Below are 17947 nucleotides of genomic sequence, written 5' to 3'. Positions count from 1 at the left end.
TCCTGTCTAATTTTCCTGTTTCATGACCAGTCTATTCAATGTGTATGCAATTGGTAAGATTGTGAAAAGGCACCTCTTTTTTTTTGTCTAGGGCATGGTGTTGCTGTTAGCAACAGTTCTATTTTCCTTATAAATTGCATTATGTAATTATTCCATCTATTGATTATTAATTTGCAGAGATGAATATATCACCTTAAATGGATATTGTCCTTTTTTAAGATTGTCTCAGTCTTTTTAGAATAGAGCCAAGTATGCAATGCTTACAGACATGAATACATACAACTCATCTGATTTGGAATAATATGTTAATTTAATATTAACATATATCATATGTCTTGCATACAGAATACTTCCTTTTACATTTGCCTTTGGAACCAAACAGATTGTTGGAGCTTTTTTCAATTGACTGATGAAACTTAGAGGCCATCTAAAAACACTGATCCAAGAATGCAGATTTAGTTTTGGAACCAAACCCAGCAGAGTCTCCCACCAATTGTCTTTCTTTGTTGTGTCAACATCTCTCAAATGTCCACCACAACCTCTACCTTTTGAGTAATGCCAAGACATATTCATGAAGAACACATCCCATGAACCATCATTGAGGGCCTTTTGGAGTCATTTTGAAGTCTGTACAGGAAACAGAATTTAAATTGTGGGGTCATAAGAGATGAAGACACTTAATTATATTTAAAAATTAGGCATAAACTTGTGGGTACAATAACCTGAAAAAAAAACTTTTGAGAATGGGATTGAAGCTTCTACATTTCTATTGCAAATTAATTTAACAATCTCTGCCTAATAGTCTCAACGTACACTCAATCGTTTGGCATTACCAATATCCTCCTATCTGAATGCTATGCATTTTATTCACATAGATTTATACCAAGTTGAAAGAGTACATAGTAGGAGATGAACCAGACATTTATTGGGCTCAGTTTGACTTTTCATAAGCTTTAGTTTTCAGTCTGTACTATCAATGTTTTGGTTTGTGCTGATCTTGTCTAGGATTTTTTTGGCAGACAGGTTGTTCAGATTTACCACACATCCATTTCAATTACGTTTCCTCTAGCGGTAAAGTGCCAACTGATAAAGTAAGAATTTATCGAAGCACATAACCTTAAATACCTCATCTTTCAGTCGTGTCTCAACCCAGTTACTGAAGAAAATTGTCTGGCTCCTATAATCAAGTTATTAAGTGTGATGCTTCTTAATACTTTGTTTGTTTGTCATTCCAGTAGTTTGTTCTTTTTTCTTTTCTGTGGATTCCCAATTACTGGGAACCTTGACTAGACAGTCTGACATTACTTTGTCATGGCAGTTTTGATGCAACGAGGAAATATGCACCAAATGACAAGTGCCACAAAACTTGATGCATTAGTCACATTGGCATTCTCTGCCATAGATTATTTATAGGGCTTTGGATAAATTGTTGAGTTTTTTGGTTGTCTTGCACAAAAGCTCACTGTGAGTGACGATGGCAACCTTCCCTGAGCCTGATTTTAGTTTGCTCAGAGGATTGGACAGCTGCAGATGTTGTAAATGAACTGCTTCCCAATTACAATGGCGACAGATTCCTATGAACTTGGAAGGTCAACCCTTACCAGCTTGCAACCAACAAGCCACGATCACCGTGTGAGGATGGGAAATTGGTTAGCTCCCACACTTAATCACTTAAAAGGATTCAAGACTGGTGGCAAACAGGAGCTGGAGTTGGGCTTGTCCTCTTGTGGGGTGAGTTGTTGCACTCTGATTCCTCCTGACTCCATAAAGATGGAAAAGCAAAAATGCCAGCTGCTTCTGCATCCAACTTCATAGTCAGCAGTTCTTGAAACAGCATATTTCTTTTTGAAAAAGAAAAGTTGCTTCTTGCCAGGGATCTGAGGCCTGCCAACCTTCTAGAATTGCCTTGGAGCCTCCATGACATGACTGAGAACAATCAGGAGCAGAAAAAAGCAAGTTTTTGATTTTTGGAAAATTTTTAAAGGAATTGGGAAGAAAAGTTGACTGACTGGCAGTCTCATGTCATCTGATTAGATAACGAAGAGCTGTTTTCCAACTGGTGAGGAAGGAGATTTCGCAATGAGGCTGAACATGGCTACCAGTGGCAGGCGTGTAGAATTGGGGCACTTCAAGGCTCATCCGCAGAGTTGAAGACCTTACAGAATCATCAGAGTGCCTGCTTTAAACCTCACATGTAGGGGGAGACCTTCAAGCAGCCAGTGAACACCAACTTTACATGCCTTTTCGTTTCACCATGTTTTTTTTTCTGTCTGCCTACCCATCTTCTGGCATTTGAGTTCATGAAAGTCCACTCCTCAGGGTTGCATCAGATGCTCCCTAAACAGTTATGGTGTAGATAAGAGACATTATGTTATTTTAAAAATGTAAATGTCCCTACAGATCGGTGTGAAATTGAGGCCCCACATTCCACTGTACTCCATTGACATTTCTCACAGTGAGCACACACTTCAGAGAAAAGAAAAGCCTCTTTAACATCCCCCCCCCCCCCGTAAAGATGATCTTTCTTTTCATTCCCTTGTGGCCAAAGACTTCCACAACGATTTTATAGATTTGCTTAATAGAGAGAGAGTGCTGAGACTTCAGGGAAAATCCAGTTGACTAGGAAAGACTGCTTTGGAAAGAAGAGAAAACAGATTGGAAACAGGAACTGAATGAGTAAGAGAGCAACTCCATTGCAGTGAGAGACAACCAATGCTGCAATGTTCATCTCCAAGTGTGTCACCATGTAAAAATGACAAATGTCAATTTGCATGCAATTATTTCGATCTGTGTCCGGTTTAATGGGTCACATTTGAGCCACTTGCTGCTATGCAACAGGGTTAAATTAAAACATAATTGGAGGCTTTACTTGTAGCAACAGGTTTTTGGATCAAAGGAAGCTGAGAAACCCAGCTGGGAACTCTGGAATGTCTGTTTCACTTCATTCCCCGTTTGGTGGGAGTCTCTGGCTGGTGCCCTTATGGGAGGCCGAGTAATGAGTCAGTGCCTGCACGTGATGGCCAGGAATTGGGGTAGGGTCTGCCTTTCCAAACCCAATAGAGACCAGACCTTGACTTTGTCCAGTGTAGGTACAAAAGTTTGATTCCCACCTCTTTGGGCGCCACAGGTAGCCTGGATTATTACCCACTGATATTAGATTAAATTAGATTACATATAGTGTGGAAACAGGCCCTTCAGCCCAACAAGTCCACACAGACCCTCCGAAGAGCAACCCACCCAAACCCATTCATTTACCCCTTCACCTAACACTATGGGTAATTTAGCATGGCCGAAACTGGAGCACCCGGGGAAACCCACACAGACACTGGGAGAATGTGCAAACTCCACACAGACAGTTGCCTGAGGCAGGAATTGGACCCAGGTCTTTGGTGCTGTGAGGCAGCAGTGCTAACCACTGTGCCACCGTGCTGCCAGTTCTGGTCCTTTTTTCTTAGGTGTGCTTCTTACTTATTCCTTGTAGCAAGTGCTGAGGTCACCTGGACGTTCACTGTGGTCTGAATACAGAGATGCGCAGGATAAATCTCTCTCTCCTTCCTTCACTCACCCTCAGTCCAAGACGACATAAGAGACTGTCCATTTGGTCCCTGTGACCTTATCTTAGAGCTGCTTCACGTTACCTTCCTGCATCTGGAATATGAACAAATATTTAGAGGTAACGTTTCAGATATATACAATAGCAAGAAAAGCTTTTTACTTGATGCCTGTCTGACGGTCTGAGAGTGTCTCTCAGTAGCAATGTTCACCTGTATCCCTCCCTGTCCAGGAAGGAAGGAGAGGAAATGTGGACCCTCTGGTCACTCTGCCAGCTGTGGGTCACCACCCGGTAGTTGATTTGCAATCCCTCACCTTCGTCACCTCAATCACTTTGGGAAAGTAGAAGATCTTTAACAAGGCTGGTAACAAACCTCGCAAAGCCTCACCAATGCTTTCTCCACCCTACACTTCAAATATAGGACTCAAACTGTCAACACTTTCCCTGTTTCTCCTCTCTTTTCCCCCCCCCTCCCCCAAAAAAGTGTCAGACCTGCTGAGTGTCTCCAGCACTCCTGTTTTCATTTCCCACTACCAATTGCTGGCCAGTGCCAGCCAGCTGGATAGGATCATATGGATGTACATGTGGGACTAAACATGAAACAATTGTCCCCAGCTGGCTTTGCAGTGGAGCCATCTCAGCTAGGTCCCTGTTGAGTGTCTAATGAATATCAGAAAAACAGCATCTCACGGGCTTGAAGGGAGGTGAACAGAGATGATTAGATTAGATTCCTTACCGTGTGGAAACAGGCCGTTCGGCCCAACCAGTCCACACTGACCTTCCAGAGAGTAACCCATCCACACCCTCTGACTAATGCACCTCCCACTATAGGCAATATAACATGGCCAATTCACCTGACTGTGGGAGGAAACCAGAGCAAACCCACACAGACAGTTGTCCAATGCTGGAATCGAACCTGGGACCCTAGTGCTGTGACACAAAACTTGTGGAAAAACAGGGTGAATGATAGACCAGTGAAATGGGCATAGTAGTATAGTGATTATAGGGAAGGCAAATGGAAGATTGGCCTTTATTTCACAGGGAATGGAATATAAACCCTCAGAAGGTTTTTCTATAACTATACAAGGCACCAGTCAGACCATAGCTGAAGTACTGGTTACAGATTTGGCCCTCCTATCTAAGGAAACATACTGACTGGCATTGGAGACAGTCTTACACCAGATATAGAGGTACTGTTGCGAAGAGAGGTTGAGTAGGTTGGGCCTGTACTCATTGGAGTTTAGAAGACTGAGAGGCAACTGTACTGAAACATACAAGATTTTTAGGAGACTTGACAGGATGGACGCAGAAAGGTTCTTTCCCTTTGACTCAGAGCCAGCGACCAGAGGGCATAATCTCCGAGTAAGTGGTCATGCCCTTGAGGCACAGATGAAGTAAATTTCTTCTGCAGGTAGTGAATCTATAGAGTTCCTTAGCGTTGTTGAGGCTGGTCATTAAGTATATTAAAGGCTGAGATAGATTTTTAATCAGTAAGAGAATTATGGTTTCCAAGGTAAAAGCAGGAAAGTGGAGTTGAAAAAGATCCGGTCTCATTGACTGGTGAAGCAGACTCAATGGACTGAGTGGTCTACTTCTGTTCCTACATTCCGTGATCTTTTAGGGAATTCTTTAGAAAACACTGCTTCAGCATGTGCTGAAGTGTTATAAATAATTCTTAGCATCAAACTTTGGGAATGTGTCAAGATCTTGGAAAGGGTGTAGAGGAGATTTATCGACATGGTACCAGAGATGAAAGATGCCAATTTCTGTTTCTGTGCAGAATTCTGCTCTTTTATGGGCAGGGAATTTTTACGTGCAGATTTAACAGAGATGCTCAGTTATGATGGGGTCTGATCAAATAAAGAAAAGAAAGTGGAGGGTCAGCAACAAAAGGGCACTGCTTATTAAGATAATGGGCAAAAGAGCCAGAGCGAATTAGGAGTCTGTCTCTGTCTCTGTCTCTGTCTCTGTCTCTGTCTCTGTCTCTGTCTCTGTCTCTGTCTCTGTCTCTGTCTCTGTCTCTGTCTCTGTCTGCCAGCAAGTTGTTGCCATCTAGAATACATTGCCTATACATGTGATGGATGCAGATACATTTAGTGCCTTTCTGAAGGGAATTGGAGACTGGTAGACAATGGTAAAATAAAATTGCTCTGCTCTGAGAAAAAGCAAGTAAGTGGGACTGATTGTGTCACTGTTTCAAAGAGTTGGCACAGACTGTGTGTGGGCTGAATGGCCTCCTTTGCAATAGCATTCTGTGATGAGAGTTTGTTTGGTTGGAGTGTGATACTGTTTGGAATCATGCTATTTGTCAGAGATGGTACCATCTAGCTCTTCCAGTTGCCCAGCTGTTATAGTCATGAATGATAATTTCCCCCCTCCTACATTATAGCTATTATTTAGTGTACAACAAAGACTTGACTCTGTACCAAAATCTTATACACTTTGTGGATTCTTTAATGAGTCAATGTAGTTATTTGCAGGGTGGGTTTGGACTTTGGCAGCAGAATGACATGGCCTTGTAGTGAAGGAGCAGCAGCCTGTTATACGCTGCACCAGTTCTTTTCCATTCACTCGGAAAATAATGCCAAGATTTTCAATTTCAAACAAAGTAGAAGGCTGTGTGAGAGTTCAAGATGAGTGTCCAAACTCTTTCTGAAAAACTTCTGTAGAAAGAACGCTGGGTGTGGTGAAAATTTGGCATCAGATTTGCTATTGCTGTAGATGGGTTCTGTTCCCTTCACCTCCTCTTATGACAATGGATGTTTCCTGGGGGTTTGGGGAAACCGTCCTGGGGAAAGGTTGTTTTCTTAATAGTGTTGAGAGGTGAAGTTAATTAATCCATTTTTCCTTCCTCCCACTCGCTCTTGTCTTCGTCCATCTGAGACCGAGAAGGTGGAGCAACTACACACAAGTCTCTGGACTGTGAAGACTGATAATCACCTATTCTTTGAGTTCCTTTTCTTTCATCTGGATCTTACCTCAAGATAGCAATAGTTTTTCTGAGATTGACACCTTGCACCACCCTCCTCCTCAACACGCACAAACACAGACCAAAAACACACATGTCACAAACAAAACATGCAGAGTTGCAGACTGTAGCTGGATGTGGACCTTTCGTTTTTGCTACATGAATCTGACCCATCATTGTCATCCAGCTGTCTGAGCATGGAAAGTGATGGTTGGATGGCCATTAAGAATCAGCCAGAGTCAAGGTACCTGCCTCAATATTTAAACAAAGCTGAGCATTTAACTGCCAGTCATTGTCTGTCTGCATTCTTCATGGGAGGATTAGCAGGCAGCTCCTCTACCAGTCAATGTCCGCTTGCTGACCAATCAGCTCTCCTCTCATGCAGTCTAAATGTTGGTTTTCCCCCTAAATTGGTGTTCTTGTGAATTGCCCTGACGAGTAAAAGATAAAAAAGATTCAACAAACTGTTTTCGAGTTCTATAACTCTGACTAAAATGTCTCTTTTCAGCAGTGCTCGAGTTACATATTACCAGATGATTATCTGTAAGACCCTTCTTCCCAGTATATTTATGGTTAATAAGTAAAATTACTTGAAGAAAATTATTTTTTTACAAGTAAACCATCCTGTGCTTTTTCCTGGCTTTCACACAGTAACGTCCTGACAATTAATTTTTAATTTCTGCATGCTCCAAGCCTGTGTTAGAAGTCGACAGTTCCTATGCAATGGTCAAATATGATCAGGTTTATAATATTCAGATAGATGTGTGAAGCCCCTGACTTTGTGCAGCATCATTGTGCGCTAAAGCTGTGTGGAATGTGTGCAACTGTGGATCTGTGTCTACAATGGACCAAAGCTGCTTTTCCCTACTTCAAGAAACCTGCATGCATTTATATTTGGTCAGAAGTCACACTACATCCAGGTTATAGCCCAATACAGAGGAGGGGAACCGTTTCATGTTGGAAGGCCGCATTATGTTAGTTGTAATCTAATAAGGCCGCATCCAAGAAACATCAATTATATATTCTTCAAAAATCTAACAACTATGTACTAACTAACTTAAAGAAACAGAAAAAAAAAGTTAATTCTAAAGTTAACTAACCTTTTAATGACTTTGTTGTGACTGCTTTTTGTAGGAATCTTGAGCATAGCAGGTGTCGAAATAGCCCTTATGACTTACCAATTTTTTTAATTGTGGCGGTCAGTCTGTGAGGATTATTTGGTTGAATTTTTTTTTACTCTCTGGTATTTTAAATACATTCATTTTAAGATTAAAATAGAAATAATAAAGGGCAAGAAAAAATTAATAAAAAATAAAAGATTTGTTCTGCAAAATTTGGATTCATTCAAAAGGCCACATACAATGGCCTCAAAGGCTGCAGGTTCCCCACCTCTGGTCCAATAGGTTTAGTTGAAATGACGAGCTTTTGGAGTAGTGTTGTGGCTTCTGACTTTGAAATAGTGAGGACTTCAGATGCTGGAAAGACAGAGATGATAAAATGTTGAGCTGGAAAAAGCACACAGGTGTAGCATCGGAAGGACGGAAGAGTTGATGTTTTGGGCAGGACCCTGACTTTGTCCATCCAGCACCTCCACATCACACGCTTATACTTGGGCCTATCATTGGTGAACTTGCTCAAAGGTTTCCCATTTCCAATTTCAGATACTGTATCAAATGCCACAGTGCAGTTAGACATAGGTCTACTCTGCCTCTCTCCCAAACGCAGGGCGATGCTGTGTAGTGGGAGGACACCTATTCTAGGTCAAACTTATGGAGACATGAGTTCAGATCCCAAAATGGTAGATGGTGGAATTTAAATTCCATTTAAAAACCATCTGGAATTGAAAGATAATCTCTGTAAAGTTTACCATCATTGATTTGTTGTGAAAGCTCACCTGATTCAGAAATGTTCTTTTTCAAGGATAGAAACTGACCATCCTTGGCCTCTATTGCTTCTGTGTGACTCCAGACCCACAGATGTTGATTCCTAACTGCTCTCTGAAATGGCTTAGCAAGCTACTCCACTTGGAGCAGATAGGCATGGGAGTCAAATGTTGGTCTTGCAAAGGATATCTGAAGGAATAAAAACAAATTATGTTCACTGCTTGCTAAACTATTCTTTTTCTTTCCCACACCCAACCATCCTTTGGTTTTCCTAGGTAATAGTCCTAAAAATTGTTGAACTGTGGGGAAAGGGTATAGCCTTAGGCTATGGGTGCATTCATATTAGGGACATGATCCAAATAGAACCACATTTAACCGTCAAAGAAGACTTTTTCGCTCCATTAGTCTGACTGGCATTTATTGTGACTTGAAAGATTACTGTGTGACTCTGTACACAGTCGATTCCGTCACCCGAACCCTGTGCTTTTACTGGTGGTAGTCATTGCTGAATTTCAAACAGAAGGTAAGAGAACGGCCACCTTTCTCGCACCTGGTTGGATTCAGCTTCATGTGGAGTTTAACAGATGGGAAAAGTTTGAGTGAAATTCCGAGTGCTTGGCTGCTCTGTCACTGCCCGCTTTCAATCTCTCGGTTGAAAATTACTGCCCTGGCATGTGTTTTACGGGTAGAATTCAAACCTTGTGCCTTGGGCATTCTGAGAGGTGCTGAGCCAGGGCTGTGCTGTTTTGGATCTGAAGTGAGAAAGCCCTGTCTTGTTGATGATGGAGGAAGATATATCAATAGTGTGCAGATTGGATATGGGACCGTGTTACCATGTGTGGGAAGGCAGTAGTGGGAAGTGTTGGGGAAGGGTTTGGAGTACTGTTGGTATGAGAAGGTGTGAGAGGTGATTGGAGAACACAACGTCTCAGGTTAAACATGCACTAACTCCTTCTCTTCTACCTTTTGAATTGAGTGCAACCTCAGAGCTTGCACTTCTTCTACAAAGGCCTGCTTTCCAGTTTGTAGTTAACTTCAAGACAATAGGAGTAGATTAGGCCATTCAGTCCATCGAGTCTTCTCCAGTGTATGATGACTTTAATGTGTCGCAGGCTTCAATGTCCCAAAATCAAATCTGTGCCCTTTCCTATTGGTTGATTGTCACATGGCTTACCATAAGGTCTGAAAGTAGGCTTCTGGACCTGGTGATTCATCACAAAACAGTGGAGATCACAAAAGATAACTAATAACTCTGTGTTAAACCAACAGGGGTCAGTACAGAACACTTTGCTCTCATTCTGAACAAAGTTCCTTCACCTGAAGGCATCAGAATTAAACAATATTACAGGTTGGAGTAAGGGGTGGAGGTTAGAAGTTGGATTTGCAATGCACTTCCCTCCAGCCCCAGCCCTAACACTGGGGCACACCCTATAACCTGTGAAGGGGATCTCACCAGCAAAGTGCAAAGTACCTCCTGAGTGGTGTTAAAATTGTCTAGAATTTCCTGAGTAGGAATTTAATGTGGAGTTTGGTTTTCAGAAAGAGAAATGAGTGAAACATGGTTTTCTTTCTTCTCTCCTTTAAAGCTGTTTCATGCTGATGTACAATCTCCTAACTAGTGATTTTCTGCTCTTGGTTGAAAAGGGAATAATGTTTTTGAGCATAATGATTGAAGGTCTAAAAAGTGAAACCCTTATTTCTGTTCTTCTTTCATATGTATTTTTCAAGATTCTTGAGGTCTGTAACGTCCAACACCAGTAAACATTTTTTTTGTTGGAGAAACTCAATAGCGGAATGTTGTTATATGTGACTTCCTGCCTTTTGTTCTCTACAGGTGATGGAGACCAAAAATATGCTGTATCTTGTGACGGAGTACGCTAAGAATGGAGAGATCTTTGGTAAGCGTTTTTAATTATGTATTTTTTTTATATATCAACTTCCTGCACATCTGGCTAACAGATCCGCAGAATTCAATGTGCAAAGAGCTACTGGTGCAGGTGTTCAAGTTAAAATGAATTAATTGAATAGGCAGGCTAGGTTCCTACTGTGACACCTGTTTGTAATGGTTTGAAGTGGCATTCAGTGATTATACCACAGTTTCCCATTCTTGCCAAGTATCAGATGTGGATTAAAAGTTATGGGATGTCTGGAAAAGCCAGGTTGTAGTGATACCATTCGACTTACTTTTTCTCCAAGATTAGGAAATAATTTCCGAACCTTTTTATTTCTTTGAATTGTTTGTTTTTACTATCTTGTGATTTTTACTCTTTTAGGTATGATTGTTTGATGTAGTTGTCAATGTTCTCACTTCTGAAGCAGTAAATCATCAGTTCAAACCGTTCAGCAGGACTTGAAAACAATTTAGGGCAACACTTTTTAAAATTGTACTGAAGTGCTGCATTGCTAGAGGTGCTGGTTTTCACAAGATGCCAAGGCTCCTTCTGCTCAGATAGGTGGACGTTAAAGATCACAGGTCCCATACGCACTCTAATTCAATTATTGTCGCAGGATTGCCTTCTGACAATATTGTAGGAGAAAGTGAGGACTGCAGATGCTGGGGATCAGAGTTGAAGAATGTGGTACTGGAAAAGCACAGCCAGTCAGGCAGCATCCAAGGAGCAGGAGAGTCGACATTTCAGGCGTATTCTTTTCATCAAGAATGATGATGAAGAGCTTATGCCTGAAACGTCGACTCTCCTGCTCCTCTGCTGCCTGACCTGCTGTGCTTTTCCAGCACCACATTCTTCTGACAGTATACGACTTGCGTACACAGTACCTCCTGAGGGATGTTGGAGCCAGCTGGACAGCTTGAAGGGAATGTTGTGCCAGGGCACCATTTTGAAGAGCAGCGTTCCCCAGTGTTCTCTGCCACATTGTCCATCGCTTGGCATTCACAATAATTTGGAACAACACCTATCTGGTCTATTTCGTTACTGGATACTGAGTGCAGAAATGTCTGTTGTGTTGGTCTACGTAATGATGACCAAAAAAAAAGCAATTCATTGGTTGTAACTCAACTGGTCATCATATAGCTTCCAGTTTGTTCTTGATTTGTGATATTAAATACACCCAGGAGAGAAAGTGCAAGGGAGACAATCACCTTGTACTTTATGCTGCTTGAATAATATTTGTAGTTTGCAACTACAAACATTTTCTGAAGAATGGAAAGCTTTGTATTACGTTGAAGTTGTTTGTAATGCTAATGATCTATCTAGAAGACAGGGCAAAGACCTGGTTGTGATAATCCCATTATATGTTCCTGCCAGAGACCAGTGCTTTACATTAACTGAATCCACACTAACAACTACTTCCTTTTGACCTTGTGAGCATTGCTGGTCTTGCAACTTATTTTGAGACCTGTAAGTACTTGGTATTAGAGTGTAATCTGCAAATGATTACATGTATGATGGAGCTGCCTGTGACACAGTGACACACTTCAGATTTGCAAGAGTTAATTTTATCTATGAATAGTCTCCTGACTTGTGGTGCTAATGGCTTGCTATGTTTTGACAGCTTATCCTTTATTACTGTGACACAGCTGAGTGTTCAATGCAGTGTCCCACTTGGAGCCATTGTAAAGGCAGACAATCCCATCAGTGTCCTGATCTGCAAACCTTGCAGGAAGAGGAGCTGCAGCGTCTTATTAACCCATACAAAACTCTTACAGGGCCTTAACAGGTAGATGCAGGAAGAATGTTTCCCTTGGCTGCAAAGGTCCAAAACCAAGGGATACACTCTGAGGAAGAGAGAGGCCATTTAGGAATGATGAGGAATTTCTTCACTCATAGGGTGCTGGGTTTTTGGGAGAGAGCTGTGTAAGCTCAGTCACTGAGTATGTTGAAGACCAACAACAGTGAATTCCTAGAGTGTTGTTGAAAAACCATGCCTTTTGTCTTGGATTCATCAGGAAAATTTGCACAAATACCAATAAAAGGGAAAAAAACAGCTTTCTTTTTTTCCACCAGTCCTCCATTTCTCTACTACCAACCAACTCTAAGATTTCAAGACGGTAAATGTATTGAAGGATGTTGGAGGATAATGTGGGGAAAATGGTGACACCGGCTTGGTTGACCAAACATCTGTACCTGCTCCTTTTTCCTTTGTACGTCAAGTGCAGAGGATAACAGTGACAGTGTTCAGGTGAAGGGCTGAATAAAGAATCCTGAACCCACAAAAGGAAACTTTTCAGCTTCAATTCCTTTTTCAGGTATTCCAGTCACCAAAACTGGATAGGGTGTGCCTGTTACCTCCCAAAGTGACAATTAGATGACGACTAATATGATTCGACACAGGCTTGCACTTCTTTTAAAATGGCCTTTCCACCAGAAAGTGTTTGATATTTTAGGGGAGGCAGTAGCCTAGTGATATTATCACTGGACTGTTAATCCAGATACCCTGGTAATGTTCTGGGGACTAGTACTCGAATCCTGCTGAGGCAGACAGTAGAATTTGAATTCAATAAATATCTGGATTTAAGAGTTTAATGATCACCATGAATCTGTTGTCGATTGTTGGGGAAGGGTGGAGAAAAACTCATCTGGTTTTCTCATGTCCTGTGGGGAAGGAAACTGTCATCCTTATTTGGTCTGGCCTGCATGTAACTGCAGAATCTCAGCAATGTGGTTGGCTCTTAACTGCCCTCGAGGTAATTAGGAATGGGTAATAAATGCTGACCTAGAATGAATGAACAAAAAATAACTTTTAAAAGAACAGCAGCTGGTCTTTTCAGGACGTTGGCCAGAGTGGGAATTGGACAGTTCATCATTTCTTCAAGATGTTTGGTGCTCTAAAGGCCATTTTTTAGACCACTGTGGTCACTGTAACCCTTCCCCCTCTTCTTGCAGCACTATGCAATGTCGGGATACTGCTAATTAATTCTGAGCAGGTCCCTCCAAGTCTAATACTGCACTTTTCTAAAACTACCAAGTGGAACTCATGGGCTTAACACTCTACAGTGTGGGCTTGACTGTTGATAATGGCACCATATGAGGTCAAGGCATTTGTTCTACCATCACGTACTTCTCCTTTTTTGGTTTGCTTTTCTTTCCTTCCTGCTTTTCAGCATTGTTTTTTTGTCTCCTTCTAATGCTTCTCTCTTCAGACCATTTGTTCATGAGCATGTGGCATAGAACAGTACAGCACAGGAACAGGCCCACCATCTTTGTGCTGCCCATGATGCCATTCTAAACTAATCCCGTCTGCCTGTCCATGGCCTTTGTTCTTATATTCCTTGCCTGCTCACTTATCTAGAGCAATATTGGTTTCAGGGTGTTGAGGAAGTTTATCGTGCCTGGTCCATTCTTCATCCAGACATGTCACTGTCATGCCCATGTAAGAGCCTGGCAGTGAGCGAAGCTCAGAGATCAAGAAAAACGCTCCCACCATTGGCCCAGATGAGCTCAGATAACTGTGCCTCTCGTGGATCAAAAATTGGATTACCTAGGTTTGTGTTTTTGTTATTCACTTCCCCACTTCATTAAAGCTAATGTCGGGAGCCCAGGATGATTTGGCAGGAGGGAGACATGGAGATGGTTTGTTGAGGGTTAGGATGGTGTCCCTACATGTTTAGCTGGGAAATAGTGAATACTACAAATAGAGTCAGATTAGGGAATGGAGTAATATATTAATCTTTGTTTAGTACAGCATGTCATAATTAAGCAGAATGATACAATAAATGACTTGTGCCTGTATTGAGGTAAGAATAATTTAAAGTAGATTTATCTCTGCTGTCAACTAGTGCAAATACCTTTTTAAGTGCATATTATATATACTGATAAAATCTTTCTGCTTAAAAGGGAAAGAAATTGAACTGTGCCCTACCTTATGGAGGGAAAATTTTAACCTTGGTCATGAAAAAGCAGGCACACCCAGAGCTGTCATTGAACATTGGCGTGTTTTTATTTGCACTCTGGATGTGACTGTTTGGCATTACAGTCAGTCAGAACAAGTGTGCCCATTTGTTGCTGATAGATCTGTTAACCAGCTTCCTCCATGTAATCGGAGCTATCAACATTGCTTCTTCCCCCAGCGCTATACACTCGTCCACCTCACCCTCAACTATAGCATAAATGCTGTCCCCTTCACACTTCAGGTCAGCTCTGATGAAGAGTCATCTAGCCTTGAGACATTAGCTTGTTGTCTCTCCATGGATGCTGCCTGACCCACTATGATCTCCAGCATTTTTGTTTTCAATACAGATTCCAGCATCTGCAATAATTTGTTCCCTCACCTTTGTCATTGAGATGTTTGGCCATGGGGCGGTGGGTTGATTGGTGCTGGTGTCCCGGAGATGTTTCTTAATGCGGTCTGTGAGAATGCATCCAGTCTCCCCAATGTAAAGGAGACCGCATGGGGAGCAACGGATACAATAAATGTCATTGGTGGATGTGCAGTTGAAACTTTGGATGTGGAAAGCTCCTTTGGGACCCTGGATGGAGGTGAGAGGAGAGGTGCGGGTGCAGGTTTTGCATTTCCTGCGGTGGCAGGGGAAGGTGCCAAGAGGGGTGTGGGTGGGTTGTTGGGGGTCGTGAAGCTGACCAGGTAGTCACGGAGGGAACAGTCTTTGCGGAAAGGGGTGGGGAGGAAAATATATCCCTGGTGGTGGGGTCATATGGGCCAGGTGGGTGTAGATTGGGTTGGGATATCTGGTCAGCATGGACATGTTGGACTGAAGGGTCTGTTTCTGTGCTATACATCTGACTCTTCTGCAGCTCACAAATGGCAGCTTGCAGCAAACTTGTTCCTGCAGTGAAGTGCTTTCCCTTCCTATGGAAGCACCGCGATTAAGAATGAGGGGACCATGGGGTGGGGGCAGGGGAGAGTTATGGTTCTCTCTACACCACCTTTCCCTTTGATGCTATGCTCATTACGTAATGGACTGTGGCCCTCTATGAACTTGGTCAAAACTCTGGCTTCTTAATTTGCTGCTCTTCTGTAAAGCAGATTTGTGCTTCGTGCCCTTTCCTACATTGAGCAGTGAGCAACACAGAAGGGAGCGTCTGTCACTTGTTATTGCGCCAGGGCAGTTAGTAACAGCTCAAACAACACAACTGTCCAGATCTTTTGAGGTAATGTCACAACTGCACCCTATTGCTGTCAAGTGTCAGAGGCGGTCCAGCGTTAGATTCCTCAGCTCTGCGCTGACTTACTAAGCAAAGTGGTCCGTGATGTGCAGCCAGGTCACAAGATTAATCATAACAGCAGGAATGTGTAATGAACCCTGTGCGGCATGTAGCTTCACCACTGAAGGGCTATCATTTCCTGTTTTGCATGCATGCCTGCTATCATTCACTCTTCAGCTGTCCGATCAGAGTCCTTTACCAAAGAGCTGTTCGGAGCTGTCTCCAAGGGAGAGGCTTCCTTCAGGCTGAGATCAGTTAGTGATAGAGGAAGAACAGCACTCCATGTTGTTGAGTATTAATGCTGCAACAGTTGACAATCTGCTACCCAGTAGTTCTGCCACTCAAGGTTATTTTATTTCATATGTTTAACTTACTCCTGGAAAATAATTTGGGATATATGAAATTCATAATTATCAGTAGTGTTAAGGGCTTTCTGTCTACACTAGTGAGATTTTTAAAAGAATAAGGACAGTTCATACGAACTTCCTGAACACCAATAAATCACTTTGTTTAAATGTGCTTGTTTGCTCAGTCTTTAATCTGGAGGTGTTAGTGGTTGACCAACTCCCTCACTGTGTGGACTGGTGATTTCTTTTCCGGGCCAACCAGACAAAAGCCGCAATTGGTATTTGTGAATGTCACCTTGGGTCTCTGTTTGTTTGTACAATTCATGGTTATGGACATTTAAGACTAATTTGATCTGCCCAGTACATGATTGAGTTAGTGTGGCGGAAGGGGATTTTAAATTGAGCCTTTGCAAAATTCTCTGCTTTGATCCTGCAAGGGATTTGGAGTAGAGAAACCAGCAGGACCTTGGCGGATATTGCTGCTGTAATAGTCAACCGAGTTAATATGGGAGATGAGGTGCAAGTAGTGTAATAATCCATCCTGGTCCATCCACATCAACACTATAGTCAGGAAAGCACACCGACGTTCTTCCCAAGACAATAAGAAATTATGCTGAGTTGTGAACACAGCCCAGTCTATCCTGCAAATTGATCTTCCATCCATTGACCCCGTCTATACTTCGGGAAAGCAGCCAACATAATCAAAATTAAAAATCACACAACACCAGGTTATAGTCCAACAGGTTTAATTGGAAGCACACTAGCTTTCAGGTGATGGTGGAGGGCTCAATCCTAACACAGAATTCATAACAAAAATTTACAGTGTGATGTAACTGAAATTATACATTTAAAAATTGATTGTCTGTTAAGCCTTTCATCTGTTAGAATACAGTGATAGTTTCACTTCTTTCATGTGTAAATCACAAAACCTTTTTTATTAAAAAGTTACATTCTCAGGTTAGCTGTTAACAATGGTGATAGCTAGACAACATGTTGAAGATGTTGGCCCCCTGAATTCTGTCTATGCCATGATGTTTAGATTGATTCTAATCTTAAAAAGTGAGATAATGGAGTTCTACACGAATGCATGCAGTTTTTAAGCAAAGTACAAATAACTCTGCAAGTACAAATTCACCCCACAAAACATGTGTGCATGTGGATCTTTGTCTGTCTGGGTTGGGGGTTGAGTGTGAGAAAGTGTATGCGTGTAGTAAATGCAGGGTGTCTTAAGTCTGAGGGTGTGAGTGTGTGTTTGTAAGGGTGGGTGTCTGTGTATGCGTCTGTGTGTCCGTGTGTATAGGAGTGCATGTGTGTGTGTGGTGCAATGAACGAAGTGAAACTATCACTATTCTAACAGATGAATGTCACATTACAGGTGACCACCATTGCACTATACACACACACAGATACTCCTACACACACACTCACACACTCTCACTTTCACACACACATAGACACACATGCACACAGACGCGTACATAGACACACACACACACACACACACACACACTCTCACATGCACCCCCTCACAGACTTAAGACACTCTGCATTCACCACACACACACACACACACACACACACACACTTTCTCACACTCTCAACCCCCCCCAACCCAGACACACACACACACACACACACACACACAGACCCACATGCACACACATTTCGTGGGGTGAATTTGTACTTGCAGGGTTACATTGTACTTTGCTCAAAAACTGCATGAATTTATGTAAAACTCCGTTATCTCACTTTCTAGATTAGAATCAATCTAAACATCATGGCATAGACAGAACATGGGGGGCCAACACCTTCAACATGTTGTCGAGCTATGACCATTGTTAACAGCTAACCCGAGAATGTAACTTTTTAATATATAAAAAGGTTTTGTGATTTACACATGAAAGAAGTGAAACTATCACTCCTAACAGATGAAAGGCTTAACAGACAATCAATTTTCAATGTATAATTTCAGTTACATCACACTGTAGATTTTTGCTATAAATTCTGTTAGGATCGAGCCCTCCACTATCACCTGATGAAGAAGCGTCGCTCCGAAAGCTAGTGTGCTTCCAATT

At 42.1% G+C, this 17947-nt stretch overlaps 1 protein-coding gene across 1 annotated transcript in view; it reads left to right on the top strand.

Moving 5' to 3' along the window:
- sik2a (salt-inducible kinase 2a) overlaps positions 1–17947 on the top strand; it is a 148728-nt gene that overhangs the window by 39592 nt on the left and 91189 nt on the right. The window contains exon 3 of the mRNA XM_060846697.1: positions 10239–10302. Coding sequence (XP_060702680.1) covers positions 10239–10302 — 64 coding nt within the window. The remainder of the gene's footprint in view (positions 1–10238; positions 10303–17947) is intronic.

Source organism: Hemiscyllium ocellatum, chromosome 29, assembly GCF_020745735.1.
Source record: "Hemiscyllium ocellatum isolate sHemOce1 chromosome 29, sHemOce1.pat.X.cur, whole genome shotgun sequence".
NCBI lineage: Eukaryota > Metazoa > Chordata > Chondrichthyes > Orectolobiformes > Hemiscylliidae > Hemiscyllium > Hemiscyllium ocellatum.
The sequence above is the reverse complement of the archived record's forward strand: the minus strand, read 5'-3'. Positions and strand labels throughout refer to the sequence as shown.